The sequence below is a fragment of the Pristis pectinata genome, chromosome 2 (genome assembly GCF_009764475.1).
Source record: "Pristis pectinata isolate sPriPec2 chromosome 2, sPriPec2.1.pri, whole genome shotgun sequence".
Classification (NCBI taxonomy): Eukaryota; Metazoa; Chordata; class Chondrichthyes; order Rhinopristiformes; family Pristidae; genus Pristis; species Pristis pectinata.
This window is the reverse complement of record NC_067406.1, coordinates 133,109,874-133,130,917: the sequence shown is the minus strand read 5'-3', so window position 1 is coordinate 133,130,917 and position 21,044 is coordinate 133,109,874. Positions and strand designations below refer to the sequence as shown.

General features: G+C 42.9%; 1 protein-coding gene across 5 annotated transcripts in view; it reads left to right on the top strand.

Moving 5' to 3' along the window:
* The window catches only part of nrg1 (neuregulin 1), a 365,600-nt gene that overhangs the window by 225,617 nt on the left and 118,939 nt on the right, over positions 1 to 21,044 (top strand). For 2 of the 5 annotated variants that reach the window (XM_052045938.1, XM_052045946.1), the window contains exon 1: positions 18,413 to 19,812. The exons of the other annotated variants lie outside the window; for them this stretch is intronic. In XM_052045938.1, the coding sequence (XP_051901898.1) occupies positions 19,176 to 19,812 (637 nt within the window). In that variant the 5' untranslated portion in view covers positions 18,413 to 19,175. Of the gene's footprint in view, positions 1 to 18,412; positions 19,813 to 21,044 lie in introns of those variants that run through there. 5 annotated transcript variants of the gene reach the window in all.

Genomic DNA, 21,044 nt, shown 5'->3' with positions numbered 1-21,044 from the left:
TTTCTTTTTTTGTATGCTAAATGTTTGTCTGTGTGTGTGTGTGTGTGTGTGTGTGTGTGTGTGTGTGTGTGTGTGTGTGTGTGTGTGTGTGTGTGTAGAACAAATGGAAGATTTCTCCCAACTTCCTTGATAATGTAGGTTAGGTTACAGCTTTAAAAGATGCTCGTTTGTTGCTCTACAGATAACCAATGAACATAATTGGAGCTATTTTACCAGGACACTAAAATATTTGCAAGAACCTGTGTTTATATATATTATATGGTTATAATATAAATATATAAGGAATAAAGATTTACCAGCACTTATACATTGCCTTCCATGACCTTAGGACATCCCAAAGAGCTTTACAACCAATTATTTACTTTTAAAGCATTTCCTGTCATACTATAGGAAATGAAGTAGCCTGTTCACACACATCAAACTCTTGTAAAGAGCAATCTGATAATGACCAGATAATATGTTTTTAATGGTGTTGCTTGAAAGATAAATACTGGCCAGGACTCCAGGCAGAATTCCCCTGCCATGCTTGTTGCAGAATATTTGCATTCACTCTGACGGGGCAGACAGGGTCTCACATCTCCTCCAAATGACTGCACCTCTGATGTTGGAGCACTCTTCTGTCATGAGTTTCAGTCTCGATTATGCAGTCAAGTACCTGCTGTGGGACATCAAATCTGGAAATATTTCCCATCAATATATGGAATGCCTTCCCTGGTCCATGACTGGAGGATATTTCCAATTCACAAATGGAAGAAATTCCTAATGAATATGACTGAGCAATATACCCAGTGGTTATGATTGGAAGATAATACTGACTGTTGTGATTGGAATATATTTTTGTCCCAAGGAAGGACCTTAGCATCCGAGGGACTTTTTCTTCCTGGATGTTGCCTGAAAAAATTCCTTTGTTCTCCCATATTGTCGAGCATTTGGTGGATTCTGGCACTGGAATGCTTACAGGGATTATTTTTTTCAGCTTCAACTCCAGTCCACAAAGATTTAGTCATAGAGTGAATGAAAAACTTAGTTGCAGCAGCATCACAGGCACATAGCATCAGATGTACAACATTCACAAGAAAAACATAAATTAAACATAAATTATACAAGATAATACAAGAAAGAACACAGTTAGAACAAAAATGAAGTCCATCGTAGTGCAAAGTGGTTATAGAGTTGCCATACTGAGGTAGTGATTTGGGTTGTGCTGGTTGGTTCAAGAACTTGTTTGAAGGCAAGTAGCTGTTCTTGAACCTGGTGGTGTGGGACTTCAGGCTTTTGTATCTGCTGCCCGATGGTAGCTGCGAGAAGATGGCATGGCCTGGATGGTGGGGATCTTTGATGATAGATGTTACCTGAAGAACAGTTTGCAGTGTCAGCAGAGGCAGTAGTGGATTGGCAACTCTCACTCCGCCCCATTACATATCTCACCCATCACACACCGCACCAACTTTATAGCCCACCTATGAATATATCCTGCCTGTTGTACATGAAGTGCATAAGGAGGCCATGCACCCTATCATTACCTGAACTGCTGCTTTCAGAAGAGAGATGAATTCACTACCACATCCTTGCTCTTTTCCCGTTTTTATATCAGAACATTCCAAAAAAGGTGGAATCTGAGCTTCATCCGTTCCTGAGCATGCTGAGTGCACATGTCTACTAACATAGCCCTTACAGAGATCAATCAAAATGGTGGCTGCCAAAGATCAAACAGTGTCACAAGACACGCTCCCCAAAACACCATGGTCCCTGCTGGTTTGGTGGAAAACAACTTTATACATTCAATTTTACATACACACTAGATAAATTATATACATTATTACATCCCATAAATCTTACTCTTTCAGGAAATAACCCAGTTCCCTTTTGAAAGTTCCTGTGGATCTGCTTTTCAGTGAGTCCATTCCCAAAAATAACATCTCTATTAAACGGAAAATAACTTCATCTCATCGAACTTTGGTCAATCCTCAATGAAGTGCTATTGGAAACTAGGACTGTGCAGGGATTTATTTTCTCCCTGAGAGACATAAAAATTAAGTTAATAGGGGGATCTATTGAGAGAGGGGTGCAGGAGGGATTTTCATGTGTCTATAGAGGGAAGGAGATGATGAGGATAAAGGTAAGTGGGGTCAACTTGTTAAAAAGGGATGGGTTTTTTTGAACTTTAATCTTAATGCTTCTGTGATTTCTGCCAAAAGGAAAAGAAAGGTATGGCTTTGAAAGGTTACTTAAACACTGACCACAGATCCAGGAAGTACAATGAAAAATTGGCAGGTTTCATCAAAAAGAAAAAAAAACAAAGAAGTATTCTCCTCACAGTGCAGTGGGTCCGTGAAATAGATTATCATCAAAATCAGGTAATGCCTTGCCAGTCAATTGCTTTAGAAAGAGGATAATGACTCTCTAGTCACAAAGAGATTTACAGCAGCATGGTCAAGGGTAGATGGAGAAAAGAAATAGTGAATGTGACAAATTTGGTTGGAGCCCTGCTCTTAAAAAAGAAATAGCACTGGCAAGCAAAGCTTTTTAGGATTGAATAATGACATACATTACAGTATCAGGGTAATAGTGGGGGATTTTAATTCACTTAAGTTTTTGGTTTCGTACAGACTTTTCTGTGAAGATTTACTGGCATGATTTGCCTCTGGAAGGAAAGTGAAATCAAACACCAGCACCAGTGTTGCATGGTCCAAGGATTGAGGGTCATTTCCACCTGGAATTTTCATTTTCCATCTTGTTGTATTGGTCTCACTTGTAAAGAGTGCAATGCAAACCTTCATTTATATAACACCTTTCATAACCTCATAGATTCCCAATGTGTTACACAGCTAATGTATGAATTGTACAGACTATTGTATTGCAGGGAACCTAACATTAGGGTCCCACAAACAACAAACAAACTGCTGGAGAAACTTGGATTGTTTTCTCTGGAGCATCAGAGGCTGAGGGGCGACCTCATAGAAGTATATAAATTATGAGAGGCATAGACAGGATAGATAGAGTCCTTTTTCCCAGGTGGAAAAGTCAAATACTAGAGGACACAGCTTTCAGGTGAGAGGAGGAAAGTTTAAAGGAGACTTATGAGGCAAGTTCTTTACACAGAAAGTGGTAGGTGCCTGGAACGTGCTGTCAAGAGAAGTGATGGAAGCAGATATGATAACAACATTTAAACAGGCATATGACTATGCAGGGAATGGAGGGATATCGACCATATTCAGGCAGATGTGCAGTTTAGAATGGTGTCATGGTTGGCATAGACATTGTGGGCCAAAGGACCTGTTCCTGTGCTGTATTGTTCTATGTTCTAGGTTAATTCAGCAGGTTGAACAGCAAAGGGATAGTTGGTGTTTCGGGTCGAGACCCTGCAGCAGGACCATGATTTCAGGACCAGCAGTTTGTTCCTTGTTCCAGACTACATCTATATTCTCCTTTGTCACCATCTGTGTTTGGCACTGTCAAGGGCTCCTTTGCTTTCAGTTGTATTGTAAAATCATTAACTTTCATTTCAAACTCATTTTATTATCCCAGGACTCATCAATTATATAACATTTGCCTTAAACGTTCACCCCGCCCTCAAATTCACGTGGACCATTTCTGACATCTTCCTTTTCTGGATCTCTCTTGTCTCCATCTCAGGAGACAAACTAGCTACTGACATCTACTATAAACCCACCAACTCCCACAGCTACCTGGACTGCACTTCCTTCCAGCTGGTCTCTTGTAAAAGGATGCCATCCCTTTCTCCCAGTTTCTCCATCTCCGCCACAATTGTTCTCAAGAAGAGGCTTTCCATTCCAGGACATCTGAAATGTGCTCCCTTTTCAGAAAACCTGGCTTCCTCTCTACGATGATTGATGCAGCTCAGACTCGCATTTCTTTCATCTCCCAGATTTCTGCTCTCATCCCAACTCCCTCCAGACAGAACAGAGATAGAGTTCCTTTGGTCCTCAACTTTCACCAAACCAGCTTCCGCACCCAGCATATATGTCCTGATGCAGAGTCTTGACCCAAAACATTGGCTGTCCCTTTGCTTCCACAGATGCTGCTCGGCCCACTGAACTTTTTGCTCCAGATTCTAGCATCTGCGGTCCCTTGTGTTACCATCTGTGTTGGGCACTGTGGAGGGTTCCTTTAGGTTTTCTTTGTATTTATTGTAGAATCATTAACTTTCACTTCAAATTCATGTTATTGTCCTATCTGAGATATAGCCATGTACATTCCCTTGCGCTGAAGCATTATTCTGTGTTCAAATGGGAACTTGAACCCATAACCTTCTGGGTCATAGGTGAAAATGAAACCAATTTGAGTCAAATGATTTGCATGCAATGATGAATGGGAATTTTCTCTATCTTAAGTCTTCGGTCTTAAGTCTTAAGTCTTCAAGGACTTGGTGATGTCATACTTTACCCAAGATGTTTGCAGTCCAGGAGCTGACCTGGTAACTATTCCCTCCAGCTGAGCTCAAAAACAGTATTAACTATTTCCCTGCTCAAAATCGGGAGTCCTTCAATGTTAGTGGAAGATTGATTTTTCTAACATGTCTCGAGTAGCTCTAATTAGGGGGAGATGAAGGGTGCAAATGACAGACCTGCATTTGCATTGGGCCTTTCATGGTTCTGTATGTCCCAAAGAGTGAAATATTTTGAAGTATAGTCAATGTTGAAATGTAGGAAACACAGCAGCCAAAGTTTAAAGGGGTTTTGTACGCAGCAAGGTTCCACAAACATCAAATGGCATAAATGACTCCAGAAAATCTGTTTCAGGTGTTGGCATATTGACCAGGACACTGGGGACAACTTCAAAAGAGATCCGTGGATCCTTCACTTCATCCTTAAGAGTCCAGATGGGCCTCGGTTTGATGTCTCATCTGAAAGCCGGTATCTTTGAGAGTGCAGCAGTCACGCAGCACTGCACTGAAGTGTCAGCCTTGATGATAGAGCCTGGCCCGGACCATTTCCCCTAGGCCCTAATGTCTCAGTCAGCCTTGCCTGCAACCAATTACAGAGCAGCAGATGGTCAAGAGCAGGTGTTCAACTTTAGACTGTGGACTCCCAGATATAGGAGTATGAAAAAGGCAGGAAAGCTGGGAACCACAGAGAGAGAGAAGGCCGAGACTGTGTTATTTCAGAGCAGTGTGGCTCCCTTTCAATTTACATTCTTTTAACTTACTTTTGAAATGGATCCAAAAAACATAATTTGGAGCGAAAATTCTCAGTTCTTTTTGCCTGGGCACATCTGACAACTTGTGACCAGAAGTCGATTAATGAGGTACCAACTGTATTTATTAGCATCACAATTAATTGTCCATTCAACATCCTTTTCCATCGCTAGCATCTTCTTCCAGTCCGAACAATGCAGAGAAAGAGCCTGATTTTTTGAAGCAAAAATGTTAGATCCTGTAATCACTAACTAGGAAGGAGAGACGTAGAGAATGTGTTCACTTAATGGAAATTCCAAAGTGATGGCCCGTAGATACAAGATAGCTCCTAACAAATCTTATTAGAAGTTCAGGAGAAACATCTTTAGACAGAGATTGGTTAAGACATTGCTCTAGCTGGCATTATACATTTAGGGATTCATACATGAATGCTGGAAAAGTGCATGAGGATAGAAAGGTATGTTGACATACAAGGTAAAGAACACCAGCTTATTTCTACTTACTTAAGCACTTTCTTTTTGAAGTAATATATTTGCATTTACAATGTAAGTATATTGGTAATAGGTAATTAAAAAGAATCACAAGCTATTGCGGTTTAGCCTGTTTGGATTCCAGTAAAACGGCTAGTCTGGCAGCTATTTATTACCTGTCAAACATCTTTGCAAACTAGAATATGCTCCAAGGGTTAGAAGAGCTTTTTGGAGCTTTTGGATGTCATGGTTAGGCAGGACCAGGGAATTCCAATGGGTTGACGTGCCGTCATTGGAATGAGGAGGCAGTGACTCTGCTTCCTTTGTGCTAAACCTGGGTTTGAAGAAATGCTAAGTACTGTAAGAATGATAAAATGAAGAGTTTTTTTTGTTGTGTATTGAAGTCAGTATCTTGGAGTGATAGGATTTCAATTATTTCACGTCTTGCCCCCCTGTGCTCTCTTTCCCCCATCCTACATTTTCTTAAAAGAAACAAAAACCATACTGTGGCTGCAAACTATAGAGAAGTGAGAAAATAAAACTGAACATACTGCTCTACAAGAAGCTGGCATGAACTTGATGGGCCAAATAGCCACCTTCTGTGCTGCAAATGTTCAGTTTCCTTGCAACGTGCCAGCTCAGACAGAACGATGTTTGGAGTGTGGTGTGGAAGGGTTCAGACAGTTTCAATTTCCATCTGGGAGAAGTTGAAACCTCTGTACAAGTGAAGGTGGTTTCTCAGGTAACTCCACTGTGATTTTCAGCCTCCAGTTGTACAAAGTGTTTGATGTGGCACAGTTTCAAATTAAGCGACCTGGATGGAATTGACACATCAATGGACATGCTCTTTGGATCCTTTAGAAGGAAAATTATTCTTGATATCTGAGCATTGCATGCAGGGTCCCATTTATTGCCCTCAGGGTGAAGGTGGCTTCATATTTTTTGACTTTATTCCCAGATGGGTAAGGAGAGCAGATGTCTGACCCTTAAGGATATTAGTGAGCAAAATGTGTTTCTACAACAATCCAGGATGGATGCAGGGTTTTGACCCAAACTGTCAACAATTCCTTTCCTCCCACAGATGCTGTTTGACCCGCTGAGTTCCTCCAGCAGATTATTTGTTGCATCCCATTCATAACTGTATTCAGGACTCTTTCCCCTTAAAGTCTTAAAAGGGAACAGCTGATTTTGCTGCTGTTGCATTTTGTGAACATTCCAATAACCATTGCCTTCAGAATGTAATTAATTGTATAAAAGGTTTTAATATGGCTTGGTGTGGAAGACTCTCTACAAATGTGAACATTGCTCCCTTATCATTTATACCCTCAATTCTTTTTATACTCTTAATGTCTATTCTTCATTTGGATCTCTTGAACTGCCTGAAGGTAATCATGTGTGAGAGAACATATCAAGTCAGAACTGAATCCCTTCTGCTGGTCCCTAACTCAGGTTCTGCTGATCGATCCTGATAATGACAAATATCATTTGCATGTGCACCTCTTCATAAAGTGGATTTTGTCGCTGTATGCTAGGAGATCATTTCAGTCGACATTTTCTTCCCAGTGACCTCTTCCCTTAAAATAACGAGCAACGTTATAATGAGACCAGAATCATCTCCAAGTTCCCAAGTTAAACACCAGTCTGTTTTGGAAGTAGATTGTCCTTCCTACAATATCACAAAATCCTGGAACTTCCAGCCTCCCGTGAGAGAGTGCCTTCCCTACAGGAACTGTAATGGTTCAAAGAAATGGTTTGAGATCATATTCTCAAGGGCCATTAGTAAGGATAATAAATGTTGCCTTACTGATGCTGCCCACTTCTTAAGGCAAGCGAAAAGCAAGGAATCTGGAAAAACAGGGAACTCGACTGAGAAGATTCCATATTCAGATGGTACACTGGTGACACAGATCTCCAGGACGTAATGTAACCTCCCATCCCACTGAAATCACTGGAAAATTGATCTCAGTCAGTACCAAGTGGGCGATCTGCTCCACCACATCACAAGACAGGGAGCGAAGTTGAACTCATCATCTAATAACCGTCAGCTAGGATGACCCTTGTTGAGCTACCTTTGTAGTCTTTGTGTTCTAGTCATCTCCCTGTGAAAATAGTTCTTCAGACCTTCAGTTTAAACCACTTCAGAGCTGTGTGAATTTACCCATACAATAACACTGTAATTTTTCAGGACAGCACCTCATCACCATCAACAGCTGCTCAGGGAATGGGCAATAAATGTTGGGCTTCCCAGTGATGCCCATACATAAATCAAAAAAGTTGGCTCAAATCCTAGAAAGTACAGGCGCAGTCTGCTCAATCCCTCCTCACATAACAAACTTCCCTGATGGGCAACTTTTTCATATAGAGGGTGGTGGGTGTATGGAACGAGTTGCCGGAGGAAGTGGTAGAGGTGGGTATAATTACAACATTTAAAAGACATTTGGACAGGTACATGGATAAGAAAGGTTTAGAGGAATATGGACTAAGTGCAGGAAAATCAGACTAGCTCAGTTAGGGAACTTGGTTGGCATGGATGAGTTGGGCTGAAGGGCCTGTTTCTGTGCTGTGTAGCTCTGTGACTCTATGACTCTAAGAGACTGATTGGACTCATTCCTCACATTCATATGGCCAGCTTGTTCAGAGGATTCTTTCTCCACCTCCGGTCAAGTGTCCCTCTCTCCATGTTGACCACTGAGCATTAAAAGACCATCTAACCACGGAGAGTTTAGTGGCCAATCCCAGTCATTGTTCTCATAAAGCACTTTACAGTGATGGATCATCAACTACCCATAACCCTGCCATCCTCTCTACTCCTCCTAATCCAGCATTGCATGCATCACTGTTTATACTTTGCTGCGCCATTTGCAACTTTGCCCTCAGCCATCTAGGCTTTAGGCTCCCATTTTATCTCCTATATCTCAACTGCTCTCTCCCAGTTCCAGCTTATTCCACAATAATCCTTGACAAGCCTTTGGGTGCTATCTGAATATTTTGTCGTATGGCTGGTAATACACCTATAAAACATCTTGGGATATTTTACCTTGTTAAGGGCACAATGTTAATGCACATTGCTTTGTATGGGTCAATAGCATGGCAGCCTGTGCCCATTCTGAAAGGATACTTTAGTTTTGATAGTTATATTAAAAAAGGAATTAAATTATCATTGTGTTGGGCAGCAGATTTAAGGCACAGTCTCTGAAACAGTAGTGCAAGGGGTTGTTTCAATGACTGACCAGTACCAGTGCACCCATGAGAGTTAGCGGCCGTTTTATTGAGAAAAATAATCAAATTTTACAGAGAATGACTTTTGTTTTTTTGTATCAGCCATTAATTTATGAGTAATTCGATGCGGATGGACTCCTGCCTCTGGTTCTGTTCAGAGTCACTGATGAGTAGACTGTGTCACGTTGGCACAGAGGGTTACTCAGGCAAGCAGGCCCAGTGATGATAGAGGCCTGGGAGATTGACAGACCACATGGTGAGAGCGAGGCTACCAATGCCAGTGGTGGTCAGCTCATGGCCCAGCAGCCTGTGAAATTGCTACATTCCCACCCATGCATCCCTGTGCCAGGCAAGAGTGGCCAGAGGCACTAAACTGTCAGGAAGCAGTAAAACAGCAGAAGGCCCCTCAATTTGAAGTGAATTTCAATCGTGGCTAATTTACTCCTACCACATTCAGGTCTGTCTCCAAGGCCTTAGGCTTTTCTGTTAATAAATCTTATTGCCGAGGAGCTGTGCCGGCAGGATTAAAAGCTCATTTCCTAATGGACTGACAAACTTTCTTCAGCCAATGACTTGATCTTGAGCTGTTTCCCCAAGCAATGATGCAGAATGTTATAGATTTTCATCAATATAAATAATGTATATAGCTCCGTTTAACCATACATTCAAGGAGTGATTTATGCCACAGACATTCAATTTAAAAACATCTGTTTGGGGTAATTGTCTGTGATTAGGATCTTGCTTCATCATTTATTTAGCATTGGGAGGCTTCATGCTGCAAAAGCCCCTTTGTCTGGGGCTACCTTTTGCATCACGGAAAGGGAGCAATGTGAGGCTTTTGGTGCTTACAAGCATTGTTCATAGCAATTACTCCTACCTGTTCCTACTCCTTGAGTTCAGTGCACAACGACTCCCTGAAGATCTCTGAAGTTAATTCTTGCTGGATATATGGGGTTGAGATATGGACCGTGTTCTGACTAAGCAGTGGAAGAGATTCATGGGGCTGACTAGCCTGTCTCCATGCCTTGATCTGAATCACAAATACACTAACATTAAGTAGTGTGTGACTCTCCCACGTGGAAATTCTTCTTTGATTAGTATATTATCATATTGGCTGCACTGTACTGTGTTTCTGAAATTTGGTTCCATTAAACTAAATTTTGTTAAGTGGAGTGAAATGTGCAACTGGGGACATGCTATGCATTTAATGTTGCCAATCAAGGATGATTCTCTCCCCATCTCCTCATGCTAAAGGACCATCTCATCTGGCTTGGCTCTGTAGCTGGTTGAAGCACAATCCTAGTTCCAGTTGTTAAGCACTTAGTTTGGATCTTTCTCACGCTACAAAGGTATGGACCAGATGGCTGCACCTCCAACTGCATCCTCAACCCACTGTCTGGATGGTAAAGTGCGGGCTGTATTTTACTCCTGCCCACCCTCCTCTATTGAGGAAGCCAGTTTCATATCAGTAGTCAGTATAACTACTGTCTGTGTAGCAAAAGAAACTGAGGAAGTCACTCTAGTTTTGCTGGGATTAATCCCATTTTCTTCTCCTTTGGCAAAGCCACTTGAGGCCACCTCATGAAGGCACATTGAAGAATGTCACAACAGGAACAGACTATTTAGTCTCTCAAGCATTTCCACCATGCCATTAATCTCTTGACCAACCTCCTTAAATCTGCCTCTTCCCCAAACCCCTTAATAACTCCATCAAATATCAATCAAACTCAGATATAAATTGTTACAGCATCAATTGTTGTTTGCAGAAATATGCTCAGTTCTGCTACCTTTCTCAGTGTGCAGAGTAAGATGGAATAAAAGCAGAATGTTGGTGTTAATCTGCAGCACAAAAAGTGCAGAGTGATGACTGCATAAAGTACTTTACCTTCGTCAATAATTCCTCCAATTAACCAGGATGAAAAATCAATCAGTAAATTTCTGAAGGGTCTGGATGGATGGGTGGAGATGCTGTCCTCAGTTTTCCCAGCCTACTTCAGGTATCCATAGAAAATACTCCCAGGCGCCTTGGTGGCCAGCCTTTGGACCTCCCACCTTGAGAACAGAAGGCATTATCTCCAACATTTCTTTAGAATGCAGCTGGAGCCTCACTCGAAGCTGCTCTCTGCCAAAGCTTTGACTGCTCTCAGAAACATATGTAGCTCTTCCCTTTCCTTCTCTATGCCTCTCTCCCCCCCCTCCACCTTTCAGATTAATCCATTAATTAATTGACCCACAAGTGAATGAAAATGAGTTAAGTCATGTTCATTAAGCCATGTTCATGGCATCTGGCCTGATTTGGAAAGAGAAAAGTACTCTTGTTCAATCTCAATAAAGTCCCCACACATCTTAAAAATGTGATTGTAAGAAATGAGGCAAGGGCTTACTGCTTCATTGTAAAATTTGCTGCAGCTTGCACTAATATTGCCATTTAAATATGAATAGAACAAAAGTTTTTGTTGGTAAGTACGTAACCAAATGGAGCACTGGTGGGCTACATCAGCCTTGCCTGTTCTGCTGTTCAGTAGAATTGTTCCTGATCTCCACTTGATCCCCATCTCCCTTTAATTCCTTTTGTACCTACTGATCTCAGCCACGAATATTCTCAACAGCTGGGCATCCACAACTCTACACATAAAGAAATTCCTTCTCAGCTCAATTCTCAAAGGACAATCTCCATATCCTCTGGTCACACAATTCCTCTCACTTCCTCTGCAGGTCCACTTGGTGTTTCACTGCCAACTAATTACTTTTGAAGTGTCACCTTCAACTTGGGCATAGCAAAATCCCACAGACAGCATTGAGATGAAGGGTCGAGGTTGTCTTCATGGTGTAGTTGAGGGTTGAGCATTAGCCAGAGAGAACTGTTTTCACTGCACAAGTGGGGTATTCTACACCAATAAGAGTAGGTCTCCCCCAGAAGGCAGTTCCTCTGACAGTGCAGCACTCCTTTAGCACTGGACTGAGGTGTTGGCCCATATTATATGCTCAAGTCTAGGATATGGCTCTTTGAGCTCATGACCTGCTGACTCAAAGATCAGAATGTTGTCCACTGCACCAGGCTGGGACTTAAAGTAACAAACAACCAGCTGGAGGAATTCAGCATCTGTGAGGGGAAAGGAATTTTTGACATCAGGATTTAAATGTGGAATATGAAGCACGTACTTAAGTGCTTTTTTCTGGGAGACTTATTATTCTGGGCAGCATTAACAGTGAATTTTCATTCTCTTTCTGCACATTAAATTTTGCAGTCCCATCAGAAATTCTAGTCATCATTTCAGCTTGGCACGCACGTTTAGGGAAAATGCACCTCATTCGACACAGGCTTTTAAACCATTTTCTCTCAAAGGCCTTGGCTGATGACTGATGTGCAATGCTTGAGCCAGCTGCATTGTAATAAGTGATCCAACACACCTGGGAGCTTCTGTCTCACCAGCTATTCTGGGGGTCTGAATCAGCCTTTCAATGTACAGATCACCAGGTACTCTGACGCTGGCTCCTCTTGAGCCAGCTGCTTTGATGCGGCTGACAGTAGGCCAGTCACCCAGTGATGGTAAAACAGGAGGTCTGCCTTGGGACCAGAAATTGGTACAAACAGGGCACTCGTAGATGATTAGTATTGTCAGTTCCTGTTGGATGTATCCCTGGAAGTATGTCATCCTCTCCCCAAATGCCCTGTCCAACAAACTCCCACCCTTGCTACCCCAATATATCCATGCTCACAGTGCAACACCAATCAGACATTGCATTCCCTTGCCAGATCAAAAGCAAATAGGTTCACAGTTAATTGGCCGCTGCTTGACTTTCAGTCTTTGCAAATTGCTTCCACTACTCTTATAACTAAGAAAAGTTCTCAGATAATGACAAGCAATTTCCTTCAACGCCACCATGATGTTTCTCTGGGCCTTAATTATTAGAATCTCCAAGGCTACCTCACAAGGTTGGCAGTTGGATGGATACCAGTCTCCTGACACATTCCAATGAAAGCAACATAAGGATTAATGCAGAAAACCTCAAAACCCTGCCTGAGATAAGGGGGTGGGGAGGTGGGCAACACAATCAATTCATCAGGCAGGCCTTAAATAGCAAACTGTCTCACACAGCGCAGTGACAAGTACTTTAGAATGATTACTAGTGGAAAGAAAGACTTGCAATTATATAACGCCTATCTCGTTACTTTCAGGACATCCCAAAAAGTTTCACGGCCAACAAAATGTAGTCACTGTTGCCATGTCAGGCAGGGTACCAATTCTCACAGGTTAAGCTCAGGAATTAACTCAACATGGACAATAAAATTACTGAATGTTTCCCCGCTTCTAAAGAAAGTCTTACATTTATATTGACTGTCATACTGGAGTATCGGCCTGGACTTTTGACCTTCAACCTTTTGATCCAGAAGACAGGAATCTGACTAACTATGTCACAATTGACATTTACTGCACAAGAGACTGCAGATGCAGGAGATTTGGAGCAACACACAAAGTGCTAGAGGAACTTAGCAGGTCAGGCAGCATCTATGGAGGGAAATGGACAGTCGACGTTTTGGGTCGAGACCCTTCATTTGGATGAAAAGAGGAATGATAGCTAGTTTGACGAGGTGGAGGACAGGGGTGGAGCAAGAACTGGCAGGTGATAGGTGGATCCAGGTGATGGGGGGATGTGATGGGCAGATGAGGAGGGGGGAGACTGGGAATGATGTCAGAAGTTGGGAGGTGATAGGTGGAAATGACAAAAGGCTGAAGAAGATGGAATCTGATAGAAGAGGAAGGTACAGCTTGGAATAAAGGAAGGAGATGGGGAAGGGAACCAGTGGGAGGTTCCCACTGGTTTACTGCATCTATTTTACTGGTATCCTAAAAAAGGCAGAGGAACAAAACACAAAGTTGTTCCTCTTGTGCTGCCAGTAATAAAGAACATGTTGCCCTTGTGTTGCCTTTGATTTTATTTCTTCCCATTCTGGTCCATACACATTATCATAAGGTGTTTTAGCCCCTCCCCCTCCCCAACAGAGGACATGTTTGATTTCCTCCTGGCTTCAGTTCCTCAGTTCCTGATCTGGAAAGGGATTAAGGAGGTTGCAGGTTCTGCTTGTGACAAGCCGTGCTGGAAAAGAAGCCAGAAAGCTATGGATTCCAGCCCTTCTTCAGAGACTTGGGTACCAGCTCTTGACTTGGAATTGCACTGTGGAAAGTCCTGCCATCTGTTGGCTGGGAAGGTGAACTCAGCCTCCATCTCAGGTGCACAGCAAAGATCCCATCATGCCACTTCAAAGAGAGCAGGGAAGGTGTCCCCTGCCCATTATCTCTCCCACAATCAACCTCTGAAAAGGCAGGTAAGCAGGTAATATGCCTGAGGTGTTTGTGGGAGCATACAAAACTGGCTCCATTTCCCTCTGCCCATTGGATGTATTTAATTGGCTGTAAAGTGCTTGGAACATTGTGAACCTGTGAAGGGGTCTATTTAAATGCAAGCCCTATTTATATAAGAACAATTTATTAAAGATTCCCATTGTTGCAAAGCTAACTAATGTGTTCTTGCTTCAAAGTGGATTGTAAAATGTTACAAAATCCTTTGCAAATGCCTTTGATTAGATTAATAAAATGTTTGCTATAATTAGTTTTCTAACCATCTCCCACTGTGCATCAGAATGGGAGGAATTATTGTCTCTACTCCACCTGTAAAAATGCCTTGTGCACCAACACTTTTAGTGATCGTGGGCAGGGAAGGAGATGTAGACGATCTCAGTCTATTTCCGTTCAGAAGGAGCTGGCACCAATGTTCCATGCAAGCTCACTGCAGCAATAAATGGAAAAGTCACACCTGTAAAGGCACCAGCAGAGACTTGGCAGGAAGTTCAATAAAACCTTTTCTATCACAGATTCACAGGTCAATACCCTTTGCTACATTTTGCAGAAGCAGTTGAATGAGTTGCCTCAAAATCTGGCAATGCCTGCCTCAGCCATGTGATGTAAGAGAGATGTTTATACAGGGGGTTGATTGGGTTGGCTTGAGCCGTGGATGCAGAGAGACTCCGTTATGTGGAACCTTTGGGTCCCTCCCAAGGTGGTCAGAGAGATAAGGAGAGAGAGAGAGAGAGAAAGAAAGATACAGACACAGGCAGAGAGACAGAGACAGACAGACAAGCAAAAACAGAACGGCTCCCTTTGGTATTTGAAGTTGTGAAATGTGTCCTGTTTCCATGGCAGTACAAAGGTGTGTATTGCAACCACCCGCTCAAACTTTGACACCCCTCCCCACCTGAACTCTAGCCTGAGAGTTGTGCACAGACATGACCCACTGAAACCATGCTCTCTTCATATAAACTGCACCCAGGTAGGCATCTTCTGGTTCCCTGAGATCATCTTAAGTCTCAAATAACCTGGGATGCCACGGAGAAAGACCTCTCCCAAATGTCCTGTTTCGTGGAATCAAATAAAACCTCTCAATATCTGAGGCAAAATGACTGTAAGAGAGCTCGCCAGCAAAGGGACAGATGTACAATGAAGCACAATATGGCATTCTGAAAGACAGCCATGAAGGCTCATTAAGAGGTATCCTCAAAGAAAACATGTACTCTCATCCAGATGCAGCCAACATATTGTGGGCACTGATTAAAAGAGGTCTTCAAAACAATATTTTCACTGGTCACCCAAAGGGCAACATCCTAGAGATTAAGAAGACTTGTGGTGTCTGTATTTAAGTACGATGAACGCTCTGCAGTATATTAAATCATCTTCAAGAAAAAACATGCACATGAACTTACTTAGGACTAACTTTAAAGATTGAACTTTTGGGGTGTTGGGATTTCTGCTCTGGCAAGTATTTATTAAGCATCTCCAGTTACACTGGGATGCCTTTGTGAACCACATCCAGCAACTGAATGGCTTTTCAGACCTTTCAGAAGCCAAACATTTTGGTGTGGACTGGATTTACATCGAACCCAATCGGCATAAGGACGACAGGAGTTCTTCCCAAATGGATATCAGTGAACCAGTTGGGATTTTATGATTTTATTTCGAGGGTATGATTGTCTGATAGCGTACTAGATGTTTATTTCATTAAAACTGAACTCAAATTTTCAAATTCCCATGGTGAGATTTGAACTCATACCCTCAATTATCAGGGCAGGCTTCTTCACATGGGATGGTGTCTCTCAGACTACCTGGAAAATAGAACATGGAGCATAGAACAGTACAGCACAGGAACAGGCCCTTTGGCCCACAATGTCTGGGCTGAACATGATGCCAAATTAAACTAAATCTGTTCTACCTGTACGTTATCCTTCCAAATCCCTGAATATTCATATACCTACCTTAAAGCCTCTTAAATGCCAATTTCATATCTGCTTTCACTACTATCCTTGGTGGCCCATTCCAAGCACCTACCACTCTCTGTGTAAAACAAAACTTGCCCCGCACATCTCCTTTAAACTTTCCTCCTCTCACTTTAAATGCATGTCCTCTAGTATTTGCCATTTCAAAATCAAAGTCAAAGTCAAGTTTATTGTCATCTGCACAAGTACATGTATGCACAGGTGCAATGAAAAACTTCCTTGCAGCAACACAACAGTCACATAGCATTAGAGACACAACATTCACAAGAGAAACATAAATTAAACAAAGTTATACAAGAAAGAACACAATCAGAGCAAAAAATAACCAAAGTTCATCGTAGTGCAAAGTGGTCATAGTATTGCTATACTGAGATAGTGAGTAGGGTTGTGCAGGTTGGTTCAAGAACTGAATGGTTGAAGGTTGAAGTTCTACCCTGGGATAAAGGTTCTGACTGTCTACCCTATCTAAGGGCAGCTGTGCTTTGTACAAAGTGATGCACATTGTACGGAAGCATTTGTTTGAACTTATACAATTGACTCTGAGTGAGAGTTTACAGGATTACATTCCAATGTGCATATCTAGTAATTTTTATTCAGGTACTTTTATATTTTGTTTTAAAACCCTTCCACCCCCGGGACTACATTTGTTCATTTTTCTCGTGGAGGATGTTGCTGTGAAGCACCAAGCACAAAAGTCACTCTTCTCTGACCTACTTTTGCGATGCTGCTTTCAGCACACAGCTGGTAGTGCAGGGTGAGAAACATGATTTCTTTTATTAATTTGGCACAGTGAGCAGAGAGTTAGGGTATCCATGTGGTAAATTGATGCACTATTTATAGACTGGGTCCACTGTGCATACAGCTCCATCTTCCACAGCGTACTGTCCTCGATGGTGGCAGCTACAGTTACTGCTGGGATTGGATGGTTTGCCAAAAGAACTATATTAATAATAGACGCCGGAAGGGCCTCATCGTACACTGGTGACAGTCCCTAAGTGCTCATTTTTATAAAATGTCCTGTCTCTTAAATGCTTTCATTTTTTTGTTCTCTCTTGCGTCCCGTCTCTCCTGTCTCTGTCTATTTGTCTCTCTGTCTGATTGCGTCTCTCTGTCAGTCTTTTTCTTTGTTTATTTGTCTCTCTTAATGTTTACCCATCTCTCTCTGTTCTTCTGTATCCCTTTCCCTGTCTGTTTCAGTCTCACACTGACCACTTTCTCTCTCTTTCTCCGTCCTTCGCTTTTCCTCTGTCTCTCTATCTCTCTCTCTCTGACTCTTTGCCTGCCTGCTCTGTAACTGTCTCTCTATCAGTCTTTCTCTGCCTGACCTCTTGTCTGACTGCCTTTCACTCTGTCTCTCTGTCTCTCTGCCTATTTCAATCTGTCTCTCTCTTTGACTTTGTCTGTCTGTTTCTGCCTCGGTCTGAATCTGTCTGATATTCTCCCTCTCTCTTTCTCTTTCAGTTTGACTATGCCTGACTCTCTCTCCTTCTCTCCCTCTTTCCCTTTCTCTAACCCTCTTTCATTGACACCCTCTCTATATATCTAGTTTTCTCAGGAGTAACTCCTCAATATCCATTGCATTCACATTTCATGGAGGAATTCTCATTTTTGCTTCCAATTTTCTTCTGCTCTTTATATGTCTGCAAACTGGGCTGTCACTAGGAGGTTGATTAGTAAACGGAGGCAGAATTGGAGTCTCTGGAAGACTGGAGCAGATTAAGAGTGCCTCCTTCAGAACTGTCAATCCGTCATGGGTCGGTCACCCTAAACCTTGCCAGACAGCAGCTCAATTCAAGATCTGACACTTTGCTAAAACAAATAAAAAATATAGTAGAGCTTGACAGCCTGTCTGTTGTGAAATATCAGAACGCCTGTCTATCTACCTGTTTGCTGGTTTTAAACTGTTCTTGTCTCTTTACCATGGGAAATGAAACTCGATGGTGGGATGAAATCTGATCTCCCAGAGCATGCAAGTGAAATTACCGGAGGAAACCCCATCCCCCTGGGATACATGCAACGTCTGCCAGTTTCACCAGCCCGCCTCTGCCCCATCACATCCAGCTCCTGTGCATTAGCATAATCAATTGCTGACTCGTCTATATCGAGCAGAGGGAGGGATGAAGCCAGAGAATTTGCTGCTGCCTGCCTCCTTCTGATTTGATGGCTCATTCCTCCTAATTGGATCAACTAGGAAGTTGCATGCAGTCTGTGCAGTTCTGAATGGTGCGTGTGCGTGCGTGTGTGTGTGTGTTGTGTGTGTGTGTTGTGTGTGAGCGTGTGTGTTCCGATTTCAGGAAGACCTACCCTGTCATGTGTGATTATGGGTGCGTATAAGTGTGTGCGCATATAAGTGTGTGTGTGTGTGTGTGTGTGTGTGTGTGTGTGTGTGTGTGTGTGTGTGTGTGTGTGTGTGTGTGTGTGTGTGTAAAGTAGGAGGAGGAGGAAGCTCAGTTTGGCCTCTCCCTCTCTCTACCCCTCCTTCCCTGCCTCCCACCCTCTGAGTTGAGCAGCATCCCTGTAACTAATGACCTCGCTTCCACTGTGCACAGAAGAGAGGCACCTGCTGCTCCTTAATGACTTCAGCTTTTCTCTGTCGCGAGCAGTGCAGATACACTGAGAACAACAGCATCCTGCTGCTGCCACTGCTGCTGGCTTGTGTGTGCTTCTCGTGAAGGTGTGGGGCCAGCCCCCCCCGTCCAGCTCTGCAGGTGAGAGATTAGAGGGAGTATCAAAAGACGTCTGAGTGAGAGTAAACGCCACTCCCTTCATCCAGGGACTGGGCTGCTGAACCCAGGAATGACTGAGCATTTTGTGCCGAACTCCTTAAATTCACTGGAAGGGGACTGAAACAGTAAGAGCTGCCACGCTGCCTCTCGTCCTTCCCCGAACAAACGATGCTGTCGTCGTTGCCTGTCTGATGGCTTGGCTCCCTGCTCCTCCCTGCCCTCACCCACTTGTTATTTGAAAGGCTTCAGAGAGCAGCTAATGCAGTAGAACGATGACCGAGGAAGTGGGCTCAAGCTCCCCGGAACCCTCCACCCCTCCTTGTCCGACCCCATCCGGCACGGCGGACAGTTCGACAGCCAGCCAGGTGGACGGGAATGGCGCACTGGGACTGAGTGGTCTCATTGCTACCTGCTGCATCTGCATGGAGGTGGAGCGTGTGCGAACTTGCTTGAACTCGGAGAAGATCTGCATCGTACCCATCTTGGCTTGCCTGGTGAGCCTGGGGCTTTGCATTGCTGGCCTCAAGTGGGTGTTCGTGGACAAGATATTTGAGTACGAACCTCTGACGCACCTTGATCCCAAGCGCATAGGGCAGGGTCCTATAATCTCTGCTGACCAAGCAACAGTGGCAGAATGGCCTCCATCAGCTGTCTTTACCACCGCCATTCCGATATCCGATTTGGGCCAGACACAGAATACTCCTGATGACCCTCTGGCGCTCACCTCAACACCCTTCACTACCCCTTCCTCACACCCCCCAACCTCCACTCCTTCCTTCCTATCCTCCATCATTTTTGAGTCTTTCTCCCCAGAAACTGTAGTCACCAAAAGTCGTGAGGTGACAGAATCGACATCTGTATCACTTCCCCAAATGACCGATACAAACCTCGTTATTGCACCAGCGTTTAGTAAGTAACTTACTTTGTTCATTCTTGTCAGTCTTGGAAGAAAATTCTTGCTGATTTTTTATAATGTTGTACTTTGATGTTATAAAAACCATGGCTGGGAAAGCAAAATCAGGTAAATTTAATATTTAGTGTGGCCATTTGGCCAGTTTTATAAAGGAGACAACAATCCATTTATAGAAGGTGAAGTTTTGAATTCTATTGAGTCTGTATTTAATTCAGACCAATGACTATTGTAACTCCCTTTCAATTCAGTTCTGTATGTTTGCAAAGAGAATGATTTGTTGATCCTTACTTTGGCTTTGATGTTTGCATCAACAGAGCACATACAATTGTAGACCTCTTAAAGAAAGCTGAGAAAAATATACCCCTCCCCAAAAATAATGTCAATCAGAATTATCGTGTTGCAGCAAACTAGTTTAAATCACCGTTCCCTTCCCCCAGGCCAGCCCACCTCCCCCACCACTTTTCCCACTCACAGTGCTTTGTGCTTAATGACATTACAGGACAGAAACTGAACCAGTGTTGGTGTGTTTTATAACGCCGTGAGTCCTCGTTAGTAGTTCCTTTTATTTACCATGAAGCATTACGTTGTAATGGGGATCCTCAGTTGAGCCTCTGGGCTGGTTGATGAAAACTGTGACATTTGAAAGAAAATATTTTGTTAACTCATATTGTGGCTCTTCTGTGAATAGGATCCATTACTTTTGAAATTAGACCGTGTGTTTCATTTCACATGACAACAAAATTAGTCTGATACTCTGGGGTGAGTGATTAATCAGGAAGCAATGTATACATTTTAAAAATAATCATATCTTTCCTTTATCATTCTGTGTGTGTGTGTGTGTGTGTGTGTGTGTATGTGTGTGTGTGTCTCTATGTGTGTGCATCCTTTCCCAATGATTTCCTGCTTGGTTCTGAGATGAATTTCAAGGTCATCACTGCTTTGAGCTAATTAATTCCTGTCTCTTCCAGAGACTTACGGAAAGACAATCTTGTTAATGTTACCTTGTAGGTTACCCACTTGTACAATGACTTTGCAAGATTTTTTCCCCTGCTGGTTTTTGGCTGCGTGCCATGCCTTTGATGTTCAGTATTCCTATTTGTTTAACTGCAGTGGTGATAATCCGCTAACTGTTATCCACAATTCTTGGACTCTGCATGCACACACCTTTGATGGGAATCTGTGAGATTAATCAATACTGAGCAACTTTGATTTCACCATTCCCGGGCCA